The following is a 27,133-nucleotide window of genomic DNA, read 5'->3' as shown; positions in this document are numbered from 1 at the left end:
AAAAATCTTACTGACCCCCAACCCTTACTGACCTGGTAACGTATATATAACATCTTATGACATCACTGCTGACCTCACCTAATAATAGCTACGTGTGGATTACGGCCATGTTTTAAATGACTTTTTTCGCCCTACACAAATCTATTTCTTTAATCTTAGCTGCAGGCCATCTGGCCTGCCTCCTTTTTAGTTAAAGTCTCCACCGAAATGCATCCTGACGTACCCCCTCCCTTGTAGAGGTTTAGTAACACCACGTTTTTCATTTTACGTTTTTTTTTTTTCATTTGAAGGCCTCCTCAGTGCAATCATCACAACCCGCTCTTTACATAAAGAGCTTTATCGGGCCATTTATAACACCGCAATACACACATACCCTGTTTATATGTGATAAAAGAGCTTAATGTGTCTCTTAGGAGGAAAATGTGGAATAATATAGTCAAAAATACGAGAAATGCATTATATAAAAAAATGCCAGGCCTAGATTTCATAATCACATTCACAAATATCACAAGAAAAGATACAATTGCTCTAAAGGAATCATAGTTGCAAACAAAATGACTATTAACAAACAAACAAAACCCTACCTAATAAAGGCTCACCTGATGTTTTCAGAACAAGAAAGCCGACGCATAGAGGGAGGAGCACGTTGATGAAGAGGCAGCCTGATTGGTTGATAAGCCTTTGATTGACAGTAGCACTTGACTCCCTCCAACTGTTCATTAGCCTGGAGGTAAAGCTCAATAAAAAAGCATCAAAGCAGAAGCTTTTATGAATATGATGTACAGGCTGCTAATTGGCACATACTGTATAGATTCTACCACACTGTACCAAATCAGCCCATTTAAAACACCTACTTACATAAGGTATCCAAATCATTGGTCGAACTTTATTTTGACCAATCACCTCTCATATGCTCTGAATGTAAAGAAAAGGGGGGATTCTTGACGCTGGGCGTTGTACTTCTCTTCTTCTTATATCACCGTGCCACGAGCATCACTCAGCGGAGCGCAAATAACCGCTGCATCTGAGATATATATCAAAGGTCTTTGGTTACAGTAGATGACATCCAGTAGACAAAGCAAGGTCTGGAAACAGCCGTAGACAGCATGGAAATAGCGTAGCTTCATCCAAAGTTACGTCACTGAGTGTAAATATTAATATTTCATGTATATTTCACACATATACAAACCATCATGTAGCTTAGTGCAGTGTAGAGAGGCTTGTTAGACTAGAAGTGGGGAGAGAAAGCACCAAGTCACGCGTCCTTAGCGGGAACAATTTCAGCTGCTGCTTAGGCACTTGGTTTTGGAGTGTGAGTTTCTTAGACGTAGTCAGTCAGGAAATGAAGAGAGGAGCTGTTGGAGATTTCGGTGGAATCTCTAGCCGAGCAGCTGGGCGGCTTCGCCTCAGTGTAGGTGCTGCTGGTGCCCCCCTCCCCCCAGTGCTGTAATCCAGTGTCACTCCATGATCAGGTGCTTCTACACAGCACCTCTGGAACTGCAAAGCAAAGGAAGAGAACATTTAGGGATGCATTCTTTAAACAATTGTGCCACTTTCACACATACTTCTTGGTTCTTTTGCAAATGGTCAAATCTGATGCATTAGTTCAGGCAGTGGAGTCATTATCTGGAGTATCTACTGTACACTGGTTGCTATAGTAATGATGTAGGCGTCAGCAAGATGCCAAATGACTTTCTTTTACAAAGGCTGAGTATCAAGCTGTCAGTATAGAAAGAGGAGGAAAAATTGACATTTTATGGACACATCCCTTTGAGCCTTCCGACAAATTCTGCAAGACAAAATTGAATATTTTAACTATGGTCCGAAAAATAAAAAAAAGGTTTAATTGAAATCCAAACCACATACTCTATGGATATGATTTGGAAATGTTTTTGCTATTCAGTCTACCAATAACTAACTAGATTTCAGTCAGATATGCCTACACAGATAACTTTAATATAATACATAATTCCCAATCCTATGAATTATGAGACTTTAAAGACCAAAGTAAAAATCTATGAAATTAAAACTTATAATAGTCATCATCAGTCATTAAAAAGTAATGGCTGCATTTATTTGATCAAAAATACAGCAAAAACAGTAATAATGTGAAAAATGACAATTTAAAAGAACTGATTTTTATTTAAATTAAATGTATATTTTAAAATGTCACATATTCCTGTGATGGCAATGCAAAATTTTCAGCAGCCATTACTCCAATCTTCAGTGTCACACGATGCTTCAGAAATCGTTCTAACATGCGGATTTAGTGCTCAAGAAACATTTATTATTATTAGGATTTGTTTGATGAATAGAAAGTTCAAAAGAACAGAAAATCTATGAATTTTTTTTAAACAAACAAAAAAAGAAAAACAAGAAATGATTATTATTTATAATAAAATGCATTGCTTTACTATTATTTTGCTATATTTTACAGATTGTATTTTATGCATTTATTCGTTTATAAAGTAAGTATTTAGAAAGCATACTAACCTTTGAAAACATCAGTAGTTGTGTGTATTCTTTGAAGTATGGTGTTATTTTCAAGGCCATTTGGCATACAGTGCTGTTCTGTAAGATTATACTTTTTCTGATGGTGGGCTGCAACAAAGACACAACTCTCACCCCCATCTGTTCCTTACCGTCTTTCTCTCTACTTCAACAGCCTTGATGCAAGTGTGTGTGTGTGTGTGTGTGCATGTTAGCATGGCTGCAGCAATGTGAAGCACTGTGAGAGCGAGGGTGGAAAAACATACTCGCAGAGTTCCTGAGACGGCATCCCACATACAGTATCTTATCTCCTGGTATTGCTGCTGGTGGAGCCCTTTGGATCTTTGATGTTCAAATTCTCATAAACACCAGAGTCATCGTTCATTCTGTGGAAGAGTTGAAAAGATGCGTGTTACTGAAATAAAGAGGACTGAAATTACACCTATTCGATTATAGGGGTCAAAACGGATGTTCCAAAATCGAAACTGACACTGTTACAAACACATTTTATGACTTGATGTACTGTATGTAGTTGCATATTGTGTTTATTGTTCTAGAACAACTGACTCAGAGCAGCGTCAGAACCCTTTTGATGGAAAATGATTCACTTAGCAATAAATACATTTAGAATTGAGGAAGTGTAGGAGATAGTACAGTTTACCAAAAGAAACTCATTAACTGTTTTCCCGTAACAACACTGTGTGGGCCATTTTTCAAAGTGTGTGTTTGCGTGCACAACAGGAAATCAGCACTTACACAGATGAAGAGCAAGACGAGCTCATGTTTGGCTTGGCTCTGGCATTTGACATCTGTGGGTACTTGATGTTAGAGTACTCTCTCTCCTTTGTTTTATTCCTCTGCAAAAGAAAAAAAAAAACAAGGAATCTCAAACTTATGCATTTTAATTTATATAAATAAGGGATGTCAAATATTTAAATTCCTTTGTACTTAAGTTAATCAATTCAGTTAACCATTTCAATCAATTCAATTAAGTCTTTTAAAAAAATTAATCGGATTGGATTTGGATTGTTTTTTTTTTTTACTGTATTTTTCGCCAAATAAATGCAGCTTGGTGGGCATAAGAGACATGTTAATGTTAAATGGTAGTGTATATGCATACTGTATCCTACAAACGGCACTAAAAAAATTAATCGGATTGGATTTGGATTGTTTTTTTTTTTTACTGTATTTTTCGCCAAATAAATGCAGCTTGGTGGGCATAAGAGACATTCAAAAACACTGAAAAACCTTACTGACCCCAAAATGTTAAATGGTAGTGTATATGCATACTGTATCCTACAAACGGCACTGGAGAAAGCTAAATTTATGCAGAAGTTCTCTTCACTTTTCTCAGTTGCACAAAAAAGTTTTAATATCAAACTCATCAAGTAATTATTTTTGATCAACTTTGACAGTCCTATCAGTGAATATGTCTTATTATTATTATCAGGTGAAATGAAGTATGTAAATACCTGCTCCTCTTCCAGTCTCTTCTGAGCGGTGTCAATGTATTGCTGAACAGCCATGTAGATGAACTTGTACTGGGCCTCGGTCTGAACCATACCGGATCGTTGCTGGCGCACTCTCTGAATGGTCTTTGGGATGTCGATGTCACAATCCAACCCTTAGAGATTCAGTTCAGTTGTGTTATTTTTTATCATCAAGAGGCATAAAATTCAATACAGAGATAATTTTGTATAAAACAGTTACCTTGTCTGTTTATGATATCAATAAGGATGTCAATTACAATAATTGTGCCTGTTCTTCCAATCCCTGCACTAGAATGACAAATAGAAGTTTAGATTATAGAGCACACGATGAGGGAAAATGTTGTATTTTTAAACAACTGTGTTGACACCTGATATAATCAACTCAGTTCAGCAATTCTTTTTTGTTATGGCACTCTCAAAACTACATTAGTCAAAGGGATAAGTGAGGTGTGCTATACCTGCAGTGAACCACTATTGGTCCACTCTCTGGAATGGCACTCTGGGTTCTGTTGACTTGCTCCAGGAAGCTCAAGACTCCTCCAGGTTCATTGGGAACACCGTGATCTGGCCAGCTCAGGTACTGATAGTGCCAGATACACCTGGGAGGCTCTCTCTTTATTACAGATGAAAAAAAAAAAAACATCAGATTATTAAACAAAATTAAGAAAAAAGACTGCATCTAAACTGGACTTGTACAAAAATTTTACATAACACGTCACTAAAGTAATGTGTAGAAGGTTCTCTCCAAGCTGCTACTGTAAACAAAAAGGTCAAAGGTCATGCCTGCCCTCCAGTACCATCATCTCAACTGTCATCAGAGTGCTCTTACCCTGTCTAGACGTGTGACTTCAAGCTCTCGCCGTATGTAGTCCTGAGCTGTGTGTTCCTCAATATTCTTCACACACACCTTCCCAAACTCCTTTGTTGAATTTAAGTCCGGCCAGTACCGCACACACTTATTCTATAGATAGAATTTCAGTTTTCAGTTACAAAAAATTATTTGTGTTGTACATTTAGTTAAATAGTGATGTTTTGAATTTAAAACGGAGCACTAAACTTCTCAAAATAAGCATTAAGAATGTTTTCAAATTTTGAATTACATTTATTTTTTACCTGTTTTTTTTTTTTTTATATTTAATAAAAATAAAATGTTAAATGAACTAATAAAATGTTAAATGAAACGTTAAATTAAGACAATACAATTATTTTTATTTATTTATTTATATTTTTTACATTTTGCAATTATATGTGCTGTGCATTTTTTGATCATTTCAGAGAAAATTGTGAGATCTTGTGAATTTAATTTCATAACCAACAAATCTACAAAAAACAAAAAAACAACAACATTGTTTCATCCAGGGCTGGACCTCACCCGTCCTCTCTCCATCTCCTTAGTTGTCATGACAATAACATGAGTGTTTTCCTGGTACACCATTTTCCAGAAGTCTACGACAGTGTTCTGAAGGCAACCCTGAGTGGCGATAAACACTTTACCTTCACCCATATGACGACCTTCTTCATTCATGCTCTAAATGAAAAAACAATCAATAAGGACTATACAGAACATACAGATTATAAAGAACATACAGTGTGTACAATTATTGATCACAGTTCCAGTAACCCAGCAAAAGCTTGACATTTAGATTGACATGTAAGCGTTATGAGTGAAGCGGGGGGATTACTCCGATATAGTTAGCGTTGATGTAATCGGAGCCTGGCACGTCAGGATCCGCCTCCTCGATCTGCACTCGAGTGGTGTCAACTGCAACAGAGAAAATGATGATCAAAGCAGGAACAAGAGCCCTGGAGATACCTGTTGCTCTATCATTAAATAATGAAACAGATCTGTCCATTATGAAACCTGAAAAATAATGTACATAAAAGAGAGTAACTCACATGGTAGTATGTTCTTATATCTGTTCTTGTTTTTATTTTCTGGTTTCTGCCCCTCTTTCCTGGGGTAAAGGAGTTTACATTCTTGCTGCTGTAAAACCTACAGAACCACGGGACAAGATAAAGAAAGTAAGGATGAAATGTGGTTCCACGTACCAAGTAATGAACCCTTGAAAAGTATTCATTCTAACTTTGCTGTGTAATGAGATGTTATGTTAAAGTCAGCACCCCCTGCAGGAATGTCCCATTTATCTAGACAGTTACCGCCCAACAGGAACTGCAGCTTGAGAGGTCAGCAAGCAGATAGTCTTTCTATAAACAACTCTCATATCAAACACTCCTCTGAGGTTTAATGCGTGTACTACAACGGAAAGTAAGCTGTCTATTCTTTCAAACAAAACCTGGACTGAATCATCACATCCCATGATGAACAGAAAATATGAGTAGAAGAATGAATATGGACAGAAATACCTCAAATTCTTCCCAGAAGCCTTGCTTGGGTTTCTCCGAGTTGTCAGCTACTTTATTTAATTCTCGTACCCTGTTTTCAATGTTTGCTGCATTTATCCTTGTGGCATTGAATGGCTGGTACATAGAGAAAGAAAGATAAAAAACAACAACAAGAAAATGTAAAAAGGACCTTAAATGTAATTATGAGGGTTAAAAGAGTGGCATTTAATTAAAAGGATTAAAGCACAAACACACTTCAAGCTAAACATTTAAAACAAAATATTTATACAGAAATGTTAGTTAGGTCATGTTAGGTTTCAAAAAACGATCCAATATGCTCAAAAAATTAGTATTACTTTTTTTAAATGTTTTGAAAGAAGTCTCTTATGCTCACCAAGGCTGGATTTGTTTGATATTATATTGTGAAATATTACAATTTAAAATAACTGTTTTATATTGTAATGTATTTTCAGCAGTCATTACTTGAGTCATTTTTTAATAGAAAGTTACATTAATTAAATAACTGAAATTGAATTATTTTGTAACATTATAACATAACATGTTTTTACTGTCAATATTTGTGATCAATTTAATCAATCCTTGCTGAGTAAAAGTATGAATTTTTTTGTCCAAAAATAAAAATAAAAATCTTACTGACCCCAAGCTTTTGAACGCTAGTGTATATTATTTTGCATACATATACTTCGTAGTAGACATCCTTAACTCCTTTCTGCTGTCTGTTGTCGGTGTTTCTTTGTCTGAATATGGTGCTTATCACATGCTGTGTGGTATCGGCGTTTGGTATCGGGTCATTTTAACGAGTACGAGTACAGGAGACCAGTATCGGGCCCGATACTGATACCAGTATCGGTGCATCCCTATTATTTTGCATAATTGTTTTTTGCATTCATAATTCACTGTTTGTGTGGAAAAAATATATTGCTTTCAGGCTTAATTTACTCACCTGTTTAAGGTGTACAACAATTCCACTCTTCTCAACCATGGGGTTTTTCTTATAATGCTCCACTAAATCTGCCAAAGTGTCAAACCTCTCCCCTCCTCCTACATCATATTTTCCATCCTGGTAGAAGAGATCAGAATATCTCTTTAAAAAGGCTGAGCTTTCTGTTCTTGAGAAAATGCTGAAGTTTTATTCCATATTTACCTGATAACGGATCATGACATGGGTAACTTTAGTCTTGCGGTCTAAATTTTCATGCTTTTCTTCATTAGTGAGGACGGAAAGCACAAAGTCTCCCGGTTTACTTTGGCTCTCTCTCACCAGGAAGCTGCCGGATTTGCCCTTCTCCGTAAGGAGCTTTTCAGCATCTCTCCCTGAGAGATGCCCATGATACCACCTGAGAACAGGTAAAACACAACAATGAGGCACAGAAATACAAATAGTGTTTTTCTTAAATGCACCGAAATTTTTTTTTTCCTGTGGTGGTGAATCTGAATTTTCAGCAGCCATTACTCCAGTTTCCAGTGACACACGATCTTTCAGAAATCATGAATGAATTCCTTCTGGAATAAATGATCTGTGTTTTGAAATCTATTAAATAGTAAGAATTCAAATAGTAAAAAATCAGCAAAAACACAACAATCATAATCTCTGCATCTAAACACACATGTTCCATGCAATGTTTCATATGCAAACCTTCTCATCGTAATGTAAGTGATTAATAATGGCTGCCCCACCCCCCACAAAAACTTGAAATTTTTTACTTGAAATGCACATTTCCAACTTTCACTATAGAAACTATAGTGTAAACTATAGTTTGTGGTCAGAAAATGAACAAATGTAAAGACGGTGTGAGCTGTCATGATATGAGGATATGTGTGGGAGGCACTCGCTCACAAACTGGAAAAACCACAAAAACAAACCATATATTACCTTTGAATGTAAATATGATGTTTTTCATCGATAATGCTTTATGTATAGAAATATTTCACTTTGATTTCACAACCTAGAGGATGTTGCAGCCCTATAAACACCAAACCCAAATATGTTTAGGCGAAGGAAGTTACAAAGTACACTAGACTCCAAAATGAGACTGGACCGCTAACACATAAACATCAAACACAAACAGAATCAGTGAAGGACCTGCTCCACAGTGCTAAAACAAACTGGTAGTCATGAAATCAAGATAAGCACAGTAAACTGCTGACAAACAAACCACAGCCTGACGTGCCATCAGTCTGCTACTCTTCCTTTCCAACGATCAGCCCTCTCTGGGGTTTGAACACTAGGGGGCAGGATTTCTTCTGCCCAAACTGATGCCACTGTCAAGCTCTAAGTGCTCTGGGTGGATCTGGAGGTGCCGTACCTCTCAGACGTCGGGTCTTTGCAGTTGAGGGGGTATTTCAGCTCGATAACATCTCCATTGCGTTCCCGCAGGAGGTCGTGCTGCTCGGTGTAGTACTGGACCAATTCAGCCAGCGTGGCGAACTTCTCCCCTCCGTACAGGTCATAATAGTCCCCCGAGTTCTGGATTTTAATATGGGTGACCTCATCGTTCCTCCTGCCCAGAACAAACAGATGGGACACAACAGGGAAAATGGAAGGGAGGGAGGACATGAGGGATGACAGACAGGATGGAAAAGATGGAAAAGACATAACAGTTAGGAGGTTGGCATTAAAAACTGACACGTTAAATGCTGATGTAAATATTTTACAATGGTACAGTTATTTAGCAGACATAAATGAGGTTTTATCAAAATAGCAAGAGTGACTAATAATAGCCTTTGAAGCATCAATTACAACAGGCTGACAATTATAAACAAATTCAAATCTGTGTGTAAATCTGCACTGTAGGCCATGATTTACCAGCAAAAGCTTTTATAAATTTAGATAGCCATCATAAAATTACATTTTAGCTGTAAAATATGCAGCTATCATTGCAAATTAATTAAATTGTTTTATTTTCTTATTTAAAAACAACAACAATGTGAAATGATAAAAAAAAAGGTTAAAACAATTAATCTCATGATCTTTTGCAGTGAACATCATATTCAGTTCCTTTTAAATTAAAAATACAGTAGTAATGCGAGTTAAAAGGAACATAGCTGTTTGGATGGATCTTTGCAAACACTGATAATAATAAATAAATAATAATAATAATAATAGGTTTACACATTAGTTAAGTAACAGAACTTCAGAAAAAAAGAAAATAATGCTCAATTTATATTTGAGAAAAATGCTAAGACACTGTGCTTGAAGACATTCTTATCTACTTAGACATATGTGTATGACCTTAGAGATTTGGAAAAAAAGGGGGTTGAAAACCGAGGGACAAAGTGTTTTGGAGCGACCAAAATCACAAATAGAATACACTTAATGGAAAATTACTCTCAGTAGACTTCAGGTATACTGTCATCAAAACCGTCAAAAACTGCTCTGCAGCTTTAAATGGCAGCGTATGGAAAAAGCAGAAAGGAACACCTGCATAGATATAATCAGCTGTGCTCAGGCACAAAACCACAACTTAACGCTTCGTGAGCAGATCATGCCTACAGCAATGCAGCTCAAACACACACACACAAAAACTACAGAAAAACTAAAGCAAGTGAAAAACAGCAACCGATCTAATATGAGACCATGATTCCTCTCCCATTTCATTTCTCTAGCTTTCTCTAGGCATTCATTGCTCTATCCATCACTGGCCTGGCTCGTGAAATTGCACTCTCCACTGTGTAATTGCATTATGGAGGTAACAGAGGAGGCAGAGCAGCACGGTGTCTCAGCAGTGTGGGGCTAATGGCTGCTTGCTGACTGCAGCAGATGAGAAGCTCTGTGCTCTGGGTCCGCTTGGGCTACTAATGCACACACACACACACACACACACACACACTAAACTTCATCTAAATGAAGTCATACTGTACACTTTTATTGTTTTTCATAATAATAATAATGATGATAAATCTGTGAATAACATTATAAGAAAACAAATATTTAAAAAAATGTAAATAAAATAAAATTATATATAATTTTTTTTAATTAAAACTGGAAAAATATATCTAAGTGAAGTCTATAAATTATGTTATTTTATAACAGTGAATAAAATAAAAACAAAATGACATTATATTATATTACATAAAATAAAATAATTTTATGAATCATTTTTACAATTGAGATGTCTCTGGATATCCCCAAAAGCTAACTTGTGGAGACATTTGTGGAGACAACTGCACTCCACTTCCCCTAAAATATTCGCAAACATAAAAACCTTATCTTACTCTCATGCTCATGTACTTTCTGAATTTGATAAATATCAAATATGCAAACACAATGGAAACACATTGAACTTTCTCTTTTGGTATCGCATATAACAGGTGCACTAAATACAAAATATTGAATGTAACTGCCAACTTGCCGTTCTTCTGGTATTTTTATTGGTTTTTATTTTTATTTAATTATTTTATAATAGACTTATAGCACCCTGTCAGATTCCTTCAACCCAAATGTAAATGTTCAGAATGTGTGAATGTGATTCAATCATTTGCATGAGGCTGAACCATGTTCAGAGTCAGAGTAGAATGACTGAGCTCTGGCTACAGTCAGATTCAAGGATGCCTGCTGACTACTTTTATCTTCGAGCATGAGTTCATCATTGATTTTCCTGCTAAAGCCAGCCTCTGCAGAAACCAAGAGAGAAACACAATACTGCAACTGAGCTCCTCTCCATGTCCACGCTTAAAGGTGCAGTCTGTCACTGTAAAATCACTGTTGCTGGAGCAACAAATGCTTATGAATGAAGAGCATCAACGTGTCTGTGGTCATTCTTCTTTGTTAGAGAAACTCTGGGATGAATTTGGCAGTGGTGTTCAGCTATTTTTCTACCAAATTACACGTCTTTCCTTAACACAATCAAGTGTTGCACTTAGGGCCCAAAAATAACACTCGCCAATTGCCAAATGAATGTAAAATTGACTTGGGTGAGTAAATGAAATGAGTGAGTTACTCACCAGTAACTTTACTAGGAACTGCAACATAATACACGGTTTAAATCTAATTTTAAGTATGATAATCAGAATCTTGCTGATGTAAGTAACACAAGGCAAATTGACTATAAAGGAAAACATCTGTTGAGTCTTATAACAACTTTTACCTGGAAAATTTACCACTAGAAGGTCATCTAGGGTGCCTGATATTTTTTCTCCAGAACTCCATGTGGCGGCACATATGCAGACAATTTTTCACATTAGGCTCCCAAAACAAAAAATATGATGAACGAAATCATGTGATTCTTCAAATGTCCATATTTTTGTGATGGAGAGATGGAGAATATCTCATCCTTATAGTCTATCCTATATATATATATATATATCATATTGAGCACATGTCCTATTGATTGGACCTAATGGGTTAAACAATTCTGTTTACAAAAGTGTTGTACAACTCATCAGACTGTCAAACATACATTTGCCACCAGGGAGTTGTGAAATAGATGTTTGGCTGCAAAACAATCTTCTACAAGGTTGCCTCAGGTTACACAATACAATGCTATACAATTCCATAGACTTTCACTTCACATTCTCTTCACACTGAGTCTGGATTGATCGTCACTAGAATAAAAGTCACAGTGAAAGACCGTATGATTAGACCGTATTTATCATTTAAAGCAGCTAAGTTATATATTTATGCAATGGTCTTCTCACATGTCTTATTGTGTGATTGTTTGGAGTCAGGTCTCTCAATTGACTATCAAACCTGTTAGATCCCTATATAAACAAACCTTAAAAATTTTAGACAAGAAATCAATCAGATGGCATCATTGCAACATTTTACAAAAATACAGTTTGCTTAGTTTTGACAATTTTATGAATCTGTCTCTTAATATCTTATTAAATGGTTTTTAAATGTGTCAATAAGCTTGCTCCAGATATCATATGGCAATTAATAGTAAAACAGACCTCCGTGAAGGCACCTCATAAAGAGAAATAATCACCAAAACTATGCCAAACAAACTGCGCCGATTTGGAGCGATTTGGGCAACATGGGGTGGAAAGTGATGTCACACGGTCAAAAAATATCTCAAACACCAAACCAGCACAAACGTTCATTTTTGCGGCACACATCAGCACAAACGAATGGCATAGTTTTGGTGATTATTTCTTTTTATGGGGTGCTAACTTCACGGTGGTGTAAATCAGTGTAATAGAGGCATCACTACAAGAGGTGCAACTACACAGAACTGCATAGTGCCTAAGAGAAAAACTAAATTTGCTCAATCCACATTTTCAGTTAAAGGGACACTGCTTTGGAACAGTTTGCCAGTTGAACTGAAAATGCAAACGGAATTGAGCATCTTTCTGAGAAATATAAAAAAAATGGTTCAAACAAAACCAGGTTTGTGAACATTGATGGTTGTACACAGTCTTAGACTGTTGTTACGTTTATTGTACTTGTTATTTTGCATTCTTTATGTAATATTTAATTGAATTTTAAAAGCCTAACCTGGGACTGGGGCTGCAAACTAGCCATTGGCTAGAAGCCTGTATGTAGAGCATCTGTAATGTTATTCTGCATTGTCCCTGTTAAATAAACAACCAAATAAATAAAAAAGTTTAACCCAAAGTAGTGCATCAAACTATGCTAACTATTGTGAATGTGAAAACAGTTTCAGAGGGTCACTTCCTTTAGCCTGCTCCTGACAGCCATAACAGCCGGACAGGAAACATCGCCTAACACATTTCACCTGGCCCTGACACATCATACGTTACACTGCAGCGCAGTGACTCGGCTCCCAGCATTCTGTCTGCTACTTAACAGTTAACAATAGAGCAGACGCTGAGCAATAGTTTCCACCCAGGAAAAATGGTGAGAGACAGATAAGAGAAACAGAAGCATGGAGGAGGGGAAGATAATGCGATGGAATCCCTAGGTGTCCATTTGCCAATATGACTCCTCCCTTTATCCCAATAATGCATTTTAAGGGAAGACTTTTCCTCATAACTTTGTAATTATGGTCTTATATACATTATCTACATTAGGCCTGAGAGGCAGAATGGCAGTGAGGCGACTTGTTTTGCTTTCAGCTGATATCTGCATAACTCTTGTGCTGCTGATGCATTAGGTCAATTTTATGCTTCTTTATCTACAAATTTGCTCACTACATTCCAAACACACTTGCTATGAAATATTATTTGATTATTATTGTTATTGTTATTTATTTATTTATTTGTTTTACTGAGTCTACTTACTGTAAGCCATGATATTTGTCACAGATATCAGCTGCTAGTTATTATTGCGAAATAAATCTTTAAAGGGTAATCAGGACCCTGACATGAATATTAATTTTAGTAAAAAAAATCATGTTAGAATACAGAGAATGATAAAACCTCAAATGACGAATCAGTCGTTTGGACAATGGTCAAAACTCTGTATATTGGTATGGTAAAACCACCAGTTTTTTATAAAGCGAACAGTAAAATAAAAGTAAAAATTGTGTTTTTTTTGGTGTTTTGCAATTCCAATACACAGAGTTTATCATTCAAATAAATAAATAAACACATACATAAATAATGGTCAAGCAAATGACTCTTTTGGACTTTTTGGGGAATTTGAGATGGAATGACCCCTACATAAATAGGAATGTGGGTCAAAAACAAGATTAAATATTATGCAAAAATCTTAAAAATCAAGTATAATTTCTGCATTAATTCTGCAAGTGGAATTACAAATATAATACAATTCTGTTTGAACAAAAAGTTGTGGGCAATTCCAGAATTTAACAGTTCTGGGAAAAAAAAATCCAAGATGGTGGATGATTTCATTTAACATTGTTAAATATAAATAAAAGTTCAAAGTCTGCTGATGTAAAACTCTAATAAAACCAAACGAGAGTTGTGGAGCGTTATTTGTGTGCCGCACAGAGTTGCAACCTATACAGTGCGTTCCAAATTGTTCACTTATGAGGTTTCATGATAGTTAAGAAGGCAGCTCCTTGTGTAGGCAGTAGGGAGCTCACTAGGATTTGGAACAGAGGTGTGTCTGTATTTTCCAGTAATTTGGTGCTGAAAAGCACAAAGCATGTGTCCAACAATACACTACTCAACAGCCTTCCCTATTAACTTGTGTATATACCATGCATCTGATAATCAGAACGAGCTGACCTCATCGCTTCACAGCTTGCCAGATAAATCAGTCTACAGGCAGCTGGGCTCCGGCCCGGAGCCCTTGAAGGCTTGTGGTGGAGCTGAGCCACGTGGCCTGAGTTCTGGAGAACATTAGATACAGTGAGAGTCTTACCACCATAACCACAAACAGCAGGTCTGGGGCTCCACAGCCTCCACATCTTAAAGCTATTATGAAAGTCTGTTTTTTTCTCTCTTTCCCCCTGTCCATCGACTCTCCAATCACTCATCGGACAAGCAGCTGCAGTGGCTCACAGACCTGCCCACAAGCTGACACTGTAATCCTTAAGCACCAGCCCAGGGGCAATTTAAAAGCCCTGAGGTTCTGGAAAATGTGAGGGAAAGTATTATTTATTATTGTCATCCATGTTCGAACTTCTAATACTAATGGCAACTAATAAAAAAACTGCTGTAATACTCAATGTGCTTTGACTCAATGCAATGCATTATGCGATAAAGCCAATGTTTTTACTATTTAGTAAAGATTCCCTATTGTGTTTGTATTTTATGAAGTAATCTCTTGAGTTTTCACTGCATGAAACAAATGTGGACTTGACATAGAAATCTATGACACAAACAAGCATTTTAATGCTTTACCAGGCATGGAAACAGCCAGCTAGACTAACAAGTACACTTCTAAGAAATCAATAACGCACAGATAAACATTTAACAGGAGAGAAGCAATTCATGCTAAACTTTACAATCCACAACAGGTCAAAACAACATAATGACCGACATAAGAGTCCTGTGGAATTAAATAGCAGAAGTGCAGCGGGGCAGATGTGGAGGAGTGCACACGACAGGACAGTAAATATGCCGACCTGACAGAGAGAGTGAAATCTCCTGGGTTGCTCTTGCTTGGTCTCGCTAGAAAGCTGCCATGGACTCCCCGTGTCAGGAGCAGGTGTTCTGCCTCGATCCCAGAGATGTTGGGATGAAACCACCTGAAATGAAAGCAAAATGACATGCTCAGCAAAGACATCAAGCTCTGATCATCAATAGCTAAGAAAGCATCTCATGATCAAAACTCATAAAAATATGCTAACACTTGTAAACATACAATGGTAGGCTAAAGTCTGACAAAGTCACTTATACAACATTCTCTTCTGCATTTCTAACTTTTATGCTTAATTTTTATACACTATTGTTGAAAAGTTTGGGGTCAGGAACATTTTTTTTCGACTTTTTTTCAGCAAGGACGCATAAAATAAATCAAAAGTGATAGTAAAGACATTTCTAATGTTATATAAATATATCTAAAATATATATGCATTTCTGCATCCCGTGGCTCTCCAAACTCTTTGGCTCCTCCCCTTTGACCCACCCATTCTAGTGATGTCATCAAGCAAGCTTATCCATAGGTATATTTGTGTACAATTTCAAGGCAAATGCCATTTCTAATCAGTTACGATTGCTGTGTTTGAAAAGTTATTTCCTAATCCTTCGGGGTTGATTGGAGGGTGGAAGGGGACGAGAGGCCATGTGTAATCTGGCTAGTGTTGAGCCCCAGCTGTCTGGCTGCCTGCAGCCCGTCTGTTCATACACCGGCTCCCTCACGTGAGAAGGCTTTGTGAATGGCCATCCAGGGGTCAGGAGTAATTTTATCTGTGTGCTGTTTCTAAGCGTGGCTGCCTGCTAGGGGCCTCATGTCTTAATCTCACTTTAAGTGACCACATGTGGGTCACTTACTTTCATCTTGACAGAACTGGGTGAATCCTGATCACACTGTATGATTGCTATTATATACATTACAGTACAAATGTTTGTGTCAGCAAGATTTCTTATAGTTTAAGTCTCTTCTGTTCGCAAAACTGCATTTATTTGATAAAAAATACAGTAAAAACAGTAATACTGTGAATAAAGCACAATTGAAAAAAAGTTCTTTTTATAATTCAGTCTTGTATTATTAAATTCTCAAGTGTTGAATTTGATAATACAAATTTTGAAGGTAATTCTGTTATGCATGAATTAAATGAATATTCAAGATTCAATACAAGTGAAGCAGAATCTGGCTCTCATTATTACAGAAAATAATTCTCAAAAACTCAGGTATATGTAGATAACATTCCCTTGGTGACAATGAAATCAGCAGAAAGGTACAACAAAAAGATACAATAGTACATTATAGAAAACAAATGCTTAAGCTTGCAAAGAAAAAAAACGTAAAATTTTTTTTGAGCACTTGAGATGGAACGGCCCATATATTAGATATGAATTTGGGACAAATACAAAACAATAGCATTGTGTGATGCACAGAGTTGAAGACTATGCATGTATAAACAAACATGTGCACGACAAAGAAATGTAAGATTTAGAGTCCTAGTGCATTACTGTGAACAACTCGAAATGTTCTTCAGAATGCCTCAAATGTTGTCTAAAGATTAACTTGTCTTAATGAACAGATGTGCGTATTACGTCTTACCCTGATATTGTGATTTTAAACTATCACTATTCTCCCTCCATCTTTCCACGCAAAGCAAGTGAGCATCACTCACTTCCTCCAGTTCTTCACTGCGGAGGGAGTGTTGTAGCACCCTTGACGTTGTATCATATCGTGGAGGCTACCTGTGAGCATTGGTAATCACGGTTTCACTGATCAGAGGGGATGCTGAGTGTTCTGAATCTCTTTCCTCCTCATCATGACTCACTGCTTCTTTGATTCTATGTTTGTCAAAAGGTCCATATTTTCCCCTCCTGTCACATCATCATATACATAGTCCTTAACTTCCCTATCTTTTGTAAAGTTTGCCACTAAAGCAAAAATATTAAAATGTATGTGGATTAATAATTAATTGACATTTCTGTCAGCACTTTTCCTCCTGACAGTGACTTTCAGAAAAGCAAGTCCAAGCAACTACGTCCTAGAAACAAATTTGTACGCAAATGTATGCACAGGTTTGTAATTGTAACAAAAAAGAATGTAAATGTGTTTAACTGGATACTCGCCAAGACGGGCATTTTGACAAAATTTTGTATGTATTTGAACGTTTTAGCGCAGTTAGCCACTCATTTTGGTATTTGTGGCTCACAAGCTGTTTGAGACTGAGCACGCCTTGTGCGCTCCACTAATATACATCAGTGGTGGTGCGCGCACTTTTGGTATAAGCGTGAAACCTGCGGGAATGACTAAAATAATGCGCAATACAAGCACTATTTAACCGGAGTGAATGAGACGTGTGTGAGAGAGAAGGGGTCGTCGGAGAGATGAGAGTGAGAATGCGCGGCTGATGTTATTGCCTGTGCCACTGGTAACAAAACGGATCGGCTCGAAATCGGAAAGAAGTGAGACTGACCGACCGATCACCGATCCAGGCCAATCACGAGGAAAATCGGCCGATTCCGATCCCTGGCCGATCGATTGGTGCATCTCTAGTAAAAACGCTTACCATAAGTGAGCTACCATACCATATTTAGTGAAAAAAATATTGTATATTAATATTTAACACAATTTAATAAAAAATACACATAATTATACTGTAAAACACTGCAAAATTCTTGGGTTTTGGAAGTAAAACATCCAAATTACCTTATAAATTATGGTAAAATATGTATAAAATTCAACAAGACAAGATATGAATGTTTACATTAAAATATTGCTAAAGTTATGATTTTGTAATGTAATTTTGTAATATTAAGTATTTTGTGTTTGTGTGTATAACAATGTGCACTGTCTATACATGTTTATTAGTTTTTGGAAATTACACGGTTTTAATTGTTTAATAACAGTATATTAACATATAAGATAAAAATGAAATAAATGATAATACCTTATGAAATTTATTGCCACCCTGTATGAGTTTATTTTTTACAGGGAACTTCTGATAACTTCAGCTGACTTTTTTATTTTATTTATTTTTTAACAGTGTACAGGGCATACACAAAAGAGATACTTTAATATATCTATAAAATGCCCAGTATCATAAACATGCCCTATACGTCATGAAGAACTGAAATAAAGATATAGCACTAAATGTGGTCTGTGCCATGTAGATAAACACGTCATCATACATTAGCTGATAATACATGCGCTCAATATCGGTTTTGCAACATTAAAGCAAAAGACCAGAATATTCTGTTTTAGAATATTTAACTGAGCCTAGGGGAGGACGATATGGCAAAAATATATCACTTTTTTTTCCCAGGAAAATCACAATTCATAATTTTATCACGATTCTTTGTCATATCAAAATATAAAATAAAAAAGATCAAAAAAAGTGGGTGAAGATAAAAATCTTTGTCATTATTTTATCTTTGTTATTAAAAAAATACGAACAAAGATACACATTACAAATACACATAATATACGAATAAAACAAACAGCGCTTTATTTTTCAGGTAGAGTAGGTGTATTTAGCTGTAGCATTCAAGAAATTGAATGAACAAATATAAAAATAGAACACTATATACCAGGGGTGGCGAACGTCGGTCCTGGAGAGCCGCAGCCCTGCAGAGTTTTGCTTCAACCCTAATCAAACACACCTGAACAAGCTAATCAAGGTCTGAACGGTTAATAGGAAGCTACAGGCGGCTGCGGCTCTCCAGGACCGGAGTTCGCCACCCCTGCTATATACACTTCACTGTATAAATTATCCTACATTGATTCTTACAGCAACTGTATTAAAATTGTTCAGTCAAGAGCAGTGAGTGATTTTTCTCTGTTTTGTTGTTTTATTAACATTAAAGCATGTCAGAAAGAAATGTTTGAAATGAAATGTTTGAATTAACCGGCAAGGCTTTAAAGCACATGCAAATAATGTACTTTTGTGATTGCGAAGTGCACTGTCCCGTGAGTGTAACTCTACCGCTGAGTTAACATTTGATGTGAATGTATGTCGTGTTGTACACTATATTGAGACGAAAGGGCCAGAACTGCAACTGATAGAATGTGCGCTCTAGCACGGTACTACGTTATTTCTTCAAAAGCAGATCGTGGAGACATTCAAATAATTCATTAGAATATGGAAAATGATGCAACCCACAAAAATATATTTTTGAAAAATATTTCTAGAACATCGAAGACTAAAAAAAGTCCAAAATTTGATTCAATTAGGTCTGCTCATTATGTGCGTGATTGGTAAACATCTTAGTAGATAATTGTGGGATTTGGGGTCATCAGAAAATAAATAAATGGAATCTTTATTTTGCATTGTGGAAAACAGCAGGTGACACTAATCCCAGCTAAGCTGTTATGTATTTTCATAAAACAATGATAGTGGGCTTAGTCTGACCCCTTAACCTTTCTTTTCAGTTCCCAAAACTGTTCACTCAGCCCTTCACAAAAAACATTCTCTGAAACTATAGGAACAGATAACAATAACTTCCCAATTTCACGATAACAAAAATAAAGATTGCACGTAGCAAAAAACACCAACAGGACAGGTTTCTCTTGTGATGGAGACCGTTTGGTCCTTTACTCGAACAGGAATGTACAGATGCAGACATTCAGGCAAGGATCTGCACGCAGGAACAAACAGCACCAGGTCACTTCTAAGCCTCACTGAGCTCCCAGCAGCTCTCCAGGAGCTTTCCTCCAGCACAACACACACAGCCACAACAAACCACAAACCATCCTGCGAAGTGCGCACACACTCCTGCACAAACAGCAGCACCGAAAGAAACGCGTAGCGCAATTGCATGTGAAAACGGCATAGTCCGGATACAAAATGATAACAGCAACTAATGCCTCATGTTCCTACCTCACCATTCTGTTCGGAGCCTGTCAGAGCCCCTGCTTTGCTTCAGAGTTTGGTAATCCACGCTCAGTACAGTTACACAAGGAGGGGGAGCAGGGACTTGTAGGAGTGCTGCTGGTTGGAAAGAGACGTGGGTGTGTTTAATCTGGGATTTGGATGCGTGTGAGCTGCCCTGATAGGAAAGCCAGCCAGTACAATCAGCTTTTGAGCAACTGTCCATCCCTCCTGCCTCCCCTTCCTCTCTTGCTCTCTCTCTCTCTCTCTCTCTCTCTGAACGTGACGCAGCGTTGCCATGCTGCCTGACACACTCTTACACCCCTTATCTTTATCTTTGCTACCATTAGGTTTAAATGGAGAGTGGCAGCTTTTGGAAAAAATAGCACTGCACATGCTGCACTCACCGATGAAGGCAAGAGAAAAGAAACGAAAACAAAACAAAACAGAAAAATGTAATGACATGGTACAGTACAGTACAAGATCATATTCAGAGCAGCTTGGGTATTTAAGCATACTGACAAACCATGGACATTTTGTATTTTTATTGTTTTATGGCATCAAATAACCATATTTGCATTGCAACAAATCAGTATTTTGGTCTCTTTTTTAGTAAAATTATCGAGCATGCTTCAAAACAAGGTACATGTAATTCTTGCATTAAGATAACACCAACTTTCAAAAGTTTGGGGTCAGTAAAAGTTTTGGTGCTTTTGAAAGAATATTCTTATGCTCACCAAGGCTGCATTTATTTGATAAAAAATACAGTTGAAAAATGATATTGTGAAACATTTGTTCAATTTAAAATTTATATTTTAATATATTTTAAGTTTTTGTTTTTCTTCTATTGCCAAAGCTGAATTTTCCTCCAGTCTGAAGAAATCACTTAAGAAATTTGGTGCTCAAGAAACATTTGTTATTATTAGCTGAAAATGGTTGTGCTGCTTAATGAAGTGTGGAAGATTTTGTAACATGATAAATGCGTTTTTTGACCAACTGAATGTGTCCTTTTTGATTAAAATACACTTAATTTAAGATACATACTCTGAAAACAAGCCTTAGTATCTTACACAATTTTGCTTCTCAAGTAAAGTTATCATGTTTTTTGGATGGTTCAATATTTTTTACTTGTAAACATAATGATTTTCAATCTTTCAATCTCTTTTATGAGATAAAGCTACTATAAACACAACAGTAACTAACTTTTAAGGGCATGTATACGTTTGAGGGATGATTTGCTCGTGCACTCGTGCACTTGCCAGCTTATGCAAACACTGTGCTCTGCTACTGTAGGTTGCATAAGTGAAAAATGCTTGCCAAGTAATGAAGTAATTCTGTAGCTAAATGACTGATTTTAAAAGAGATGGAGAATGCATGTGAATAAATTGTACTGGTCAGGCTTATGAAGCTTTTTTCTAATTACAGAAGAACTTTGGCACGAGTCACTATGGGACAGAGAGAATTAGGACAGACTGAGTGCCAGGAAAACACCAGGATTTCCCCAGAATGGAGCTGGACACAATATCATGAGTCCAAAATATTAAGAGTTTAAACCCTAAGCTTTAGTTAAAGCTGAAGTGTGTCATTTTATAATCGCAAAAAATAACATTGACAGGTTTCCCTGCCATCTGCCATTGGTTGGACAAACATACAGTTCAGACGCTCCAAATACACATCCCTGTTTGAGGCTTGAGCCAATGTTGCTATGCCAGGATGCTCAAAAAATAACACACCAATGTTTTCTGCCAAAGAGTCAGTTTTTACATTTTCAAGGAATCAACCTACAAATGCCTCACTTCTGTCCATCTCCACATCTTAAACTGGGGCACAAAGTATTTTAAGGTCAAAAGTGGCACACTTCAGCTTTAATTCTTATCAGTTCTCTTTAATGCTTCATCATGGAAGTAATATTGTCCTGTAACTTCCTTTTAAACCTTATACAATCTCATAAGGACACAATAAATGCAATCTGAGGCCATTAGTGTTATAATGGTCATATTAATGAATCCAAAGGAAGAGCTCTTCTGTTCTTTTAGCTTCCTCTTCGATAAAATAAATGCACGACTTTCTCCCCTGGTTTAATAATTAACAGCCATTGTCCAGCTTGCAGCCTGATAAAAATAATAATGAACTCTGGCAAAAAAACAAAAAAAACAAAATTCCAACAAGATGAACGAAAACAATAGACATTGAATGCAGTTTAAAAATAATGTAAAATTTTTAGTAATAGTAAAACCAACATGCAAATGAGATTCAAAATATCTGAAACATGAATGGCCACAGTCCTCTTTTGTCACATCCATATTGGCACATTTTGTTGAGTGACACCAGAGACTCTCTTTCTTATGATAACTTGGGGCACAAACGGGTTGTACAGTGAGGGCCAGAAAGAGAGAGAGCGAGTGATATCAGGCAGAAAGTGCTGCAGCAGTGTTCTGACAGGGGAAACACACAGGCCCACGCGCACACATTGAGCTGCCTCTTCCCTCTTGCATAATGTCTCAAGTTCAACACAGTTGGCTATTTAAAGCGGCAGGCTCGGTGACAAAAAGCGATATACATAGTACCCCCAACTCAGCTTCAAAGACCCCCTTGCATCTATATTGGGGGCAGACGGGCCCCTGTGACTGGATTTTGGTACCGTTACTGATATTTATAGAAAAGCTGATTATGCTGCCACATGTCAGTCTAGCGGTGACATGGTGAGTCAGTTCAAACACACACGGTCCTGGAGTTTGTCTCATTTGACTTCATCTGTTCATTAGCTTAAATTTATTTTATGATTTTAAATAATTATGGATGTTTTTAAAATACAAATAATTTGTAACATTATAAATGTCTTTACTGTCACTTTTGATCAATTTAACGCATCCCTGCTGAATACATTTGTGTTAAATTCTTACAACTGATAATTGATAATTGAGTTTGAAAGTGATTTCTGAAGGATCATGTGACACTGAATAATGGAGTTACAGCTGCTGAAAATTCAGCTTTGTCATCAAAGGAATAAATTCCATTTTAAAATATCTGAAAAATAGGAAACAGTTGTTTTAAACTGTAATAATATTTCATAATATTACTGTTTTTACTGTAGTTTTGATCAAATAAATGTAGAAATGTAAAGCATAAGAGAAAATATTAAACACACACACACACATAGTGTCAGATATGGGTATATAGGTGCCGCCCAGTTATAGCTATGAGACATTACGGCAGTGAATCTGAGTTAATTGAGTGTGAGTTCATTGATTAACAAAAGTCCCCAAGCACGTATATGTAAGGTCAAATCAATTCACATACATAACTATGGTACATACGCGGTAGCAGTCTCTCTCTCCCCTTACTGAGGGAGAAATATGTTGCCATTTTTGAACTTGCCCTGGGTTAGACCAAGGACACATGAAACAAAATCTAATGTCAACGATCATATTTAAATTCTTGACAGCTGATAACAACCCTTCCAATAGAAATAGCCTCCTGGAATTGGATTAAGACCTGGCTTTACGCCCTAAAATTGGAATCTAGGAGAAAAACAAATAAGCGATGATTTATGATATGAACAATGAAATGAACAACATCCATATACTTTAATACATTGTCTCCATAATCTTTATCATGAATATGGAGAAATTAATCTATATAATTAATTTGATCTGATGTGAAATAATTCCTTGATTAATAAATAATGTGGGTTAAGGGCCATGCTGAATAGCTGTAAGTCTACTGGACTGATTTTAAGGGTTCATTTATAAAATGCTAAATGATAATCATCAAGCAACCCATGATATGTAACACTTTTGATTTCAATTTTAACATAAATGTCAATATAACAAGGAAAATGTAAACTATGATGATCCTGGTGCTTTAAGATTAGAAATGGATGACTGAAAAGAAAAAAGAAAAAACGGTGTTCTCAGCAAACCTTTGGTAATGACTAGCAGAATTCCTGGAAATTTTGGACAGGCTATCTCATTTCACCACACTGAAGGCAGTTTTCCTGTCTGTGAATTTTTAGCACTACACTATCAGTCCTGTCCTTTCTAGTTTTAGACACACAAGTCAAACTCTCAGACATACTCACCCCAAATACAGACATACTGTTTTGTTTTGTTTTTTGAAAGAAATTAATACTTTTATTTAGCAAGGATGCATACAATTGATACAGTTTCTATTTCAAATAAATGCTGTTCAAATAAACTTTTATTCATCACAGAATGATGGAAAAAATGTATCACAGTTTCAACAAATATATTAAGCAAAAAAAAAATTCAGTTTGGTCATCACAGGAATAAATTACATTTTAAAATATATTAAAATAGAAAACTGTTACTTTAAAGTGTAATACTATTTCACAATATTACTGATTTTTACTGTATCTTTGCCTCGGGTGAGCATAAGAGACTTCTTTCAAAAACATTAAAAACATCTTACTGACACCAAACTTTTGAACATTAGTGTGGATGTAAATGGAGGGAAAAATTAGTTAACTTAAGTATTTTATAGCACTGTTTGCAAATTTGCTTATTAATTTATCTGTCTTTTAATGCTTTTTAAGTACAGCACTTTGGTCAACTCATGGTTGTTATTAAATGTGCTTTAGAAAGAAAGAAAGAAAGAAAGAAAGAAAGAAAGAAGTTTGGAAATTGACAACATGTGACTATTTTCGTGCAACCAAAATATTCATGACCCCATATATTCATGACCCCACAAAAATAACCACGCAATGAGCCATCTCTTCCTTTTTACTCTTTCCTGTACACGCTTACACACATGCACACAAAAGATGCTTTATGATCTAGAGAGGAAGAAATAACAATAATTTAAAAAAAAATGCAGCAGGTGTGCTTAGTGACCAAGAAAAGGTCTTCCACATTACATGAAGATAATAAAAAATAAATCTCTTTTGGCCTTCCCAGAACTAGGAGCAGTTTAAATGTTCTTTAAGGCAATGTGTTAAATATGCATGAACACTGAGCTAAGTAACTTTGTTAGCCTCCTCTATGCAAAACCTCTGTGAACAATAAAACATTTGTAAGCGTAATATATGTAAATCCTCTATTGAAATAGCCCAGGTAACTGCAAATCTGCAAAATGCACAGTTCAGGTCCCTGTCACTTTAGCACATTAGACAGATTCATCCTCTGTCATGTACTGTTAAGTGAGATCACTTTTCATACCAGTTAAAGGGTCATCATTTACTCACCCTCATGCTCTTCTAAAACTGTACGACCTTCTTTTTTCAGTGGAACACAAAAGGAGACGATCGTCTCAGACAACATTCCCTTTCATTGTATGGAAAAAGATGCAATGAAAGTGAGGTTTCTAACATCTCTTTCTGTGCTTCGCTGAAGAAATAAAGTCACACAAGTTTACATGTTTGGGTGAACTATTCCTTTAATGAGATGAGAAGGACAACAGTAATCATAATCTAATGATGCTAATAATAGTCAATGGTAATTGTTGGCAGCAGAACTACTTATATAACAGATGATGTAAAAGCGGAGTAAGGCCAAAGGCTCACAGACTATTACTCTGACAAATGAAAGCTGCCGGTGAAGCCATAACCAGCACTGAATCCTAGAACATGTTGTGCTAACGGTTAGTGCATGGATAGTGCAAGCATAAAGCAACACTGAGTGTTGTTGGCATACTGTATGTTGTTTACCCAAGGCCACCTGTGCAAACTCTCACAATAACTGGTGTGTGTTTCAGCTCTTTGTGTGCCCAATTAACCCAATGAATCTCTAGATCTCTGTTTATGCAGATATGACACTCAGAATATACAAATCATATGTCCAACTTTAGGAAACAAAACAGCGTCACACCACACTTATCCTTGGGTTAATGTCTTTTAGACGCCGACTAAAGGCCTGTTTTAACCCTGGCTAAATTTAAAACCCATGCTCCAGAGATGTTTAGCAACATACAACTAGTTATAAAATGCCTCTTACCTTACTAAATATTCATGCGCTTTGTACAGTAGTAGTCGAAACTTTCTCGCGCTGTGTTTACAAACTTTTCTGTACAAACAGTTGTTAAAACAGGTCGCGTGCTGCATTTGTCCAATCAATTTTACTGACCTCATACATATGCAAACAAGCACGGAGTTTCAAACATACAGTGTAAAATCTACCCAGAAATAATGACTAGTCAAGGATAAATTGTGAACATTGTGAAACATAAACACAAGATAACCAAAGGACGGCAAAAATTTTAAGTAATGAATTATTTGCAGCTACATTTACAAATAGGCTATATTCTATACAGATATATTCTATACAGATATATACAGTCTGTCATCCATCTTTAATATTTGAAATTATTGTTTTAGCACACGACGTAGCCTACAGTAAATACAGTAGGAGGTCATTGCCATAAGTCTCCTAATAAACCGCCTCAATAAACCAATGAAGCACAGTTTAAATACTGCATTAGAGAGAGAAACTGTTACAGTGACTTTGCGCTGATTATTCACATTCAACATCCGGTAGGCGAGAGCGATGCATACAATCTACATAGCCTATGCTACTGAAATAAACGAAAAAAAAAAGACTATAACTATTCCTAAATAGTCTATTGTATAAAATCGTTGAGCGAAGCGAACACATTCGCAGTATAATGGGCCGGTGAGGATCAGGAGCCTGGAGTAAAGACTCCGACTTGAGCTTGAGCTGCGTGTCGTGCTCGATTCATTCATACAGTAACAGTAACCATCATCACCCGCTCTTGCTGTTTTAATGTAGCCTTCATCTTACCTTCGAGACGTCATGGCCGTCCTAGGGTGCTGTCAGATGTCAAAAGTGTGTGTGAGCGGACTGAGGGGGAAGGTGTGATAAACTGATCCTGCCTTCGCCGAGTCTCTGCAGCAGAGCCGAGCGCGAGCGAGGGGCGTCACACAGCGCCCGACTCTCACTCACTCTCTCCGCCTCTCACTGACAGCGAGGACACAACACTCACAACAGACTGGAAAAACTTTATCCGGCCGGT

The 27,133-nt window shown here is 36.7% G+C and overlaps 1 protein-coding gene across 4 annotated transcripts; it reads right to left on the bottom strand.

The window, feature by feature from the left end:
• Positions 1–27,133, bottom strand: LOC107716115 (tyrosine-protein phosphatase non-receptor type 11-like). 4 transcript variants are annotated; one of them, XM_016522446.1, is made up of 16 exons: positions 26,902–27,133; positions 15,281–15,403; positions 8,651–8,845; positions 7,489–7,681; positions 7,288–7,404; positions 6,345–6,458; positions 5,877–5,973; positions 5,663–5,742; positions 5,353–5,508; positions 4,810–4,941; positions 4,439–4,593; positions 4,201–4,268; positions 3,963–4,114; positions 3,247–3,347; positions 2,757–2,876; positions 1–1,497 (listed from the first exon to the last, which is right to left on the bottom strand). In XM_016522446.1, the coding sequence occupies exons 1-15, from the start codon at positions 26,913–26,915 to the stop codon at positions 2,795–2,797; spliced, it is 1,779 nt and encodes a 592-aa protein (XP_016377932.1). In that variant the 5' UTR covers positions 26,916–27,133; the 3' UTR covers positions 1–1,497; positions 2,757–2,794. The 4 variants fall into 4 exon arrangements, with proteins under 4 accessions (XP_016377932.1, XP_016377931.1, XP_016377930.1 ...); XM_016522445.1 differs by lacking the exon at positions 26,902–27,133 and adding an exon at positions 26,098–26,260; XM_016522444.1 differs by lacking the exon at positions 26,902–27,133 and adding an exon at positions 20,161–20,417.

Source organism: Sinocyclocheilus rhinocerous, unplaced genomic scaffold, assembly GCF_001515625.1.
Source record: "Sinocyclocheilus rhinocerous isolate Xijiao unplaced genomic scaffold, SAMN03320098_v1.1 scaffold148, whole genome shotgun sequence".
Taxonomy (NCBI): domain Eukaryota; kingdom Metazoa; phylum Chordata; class Actinopteri; order Cypriniformes; family Cyprinidae; genus Sinocyclocheilus; species Sinocyclocheilus rhinocerous.
This window is presented reverse-complemented; position numbering and strand designations above follow the sequence as displayed.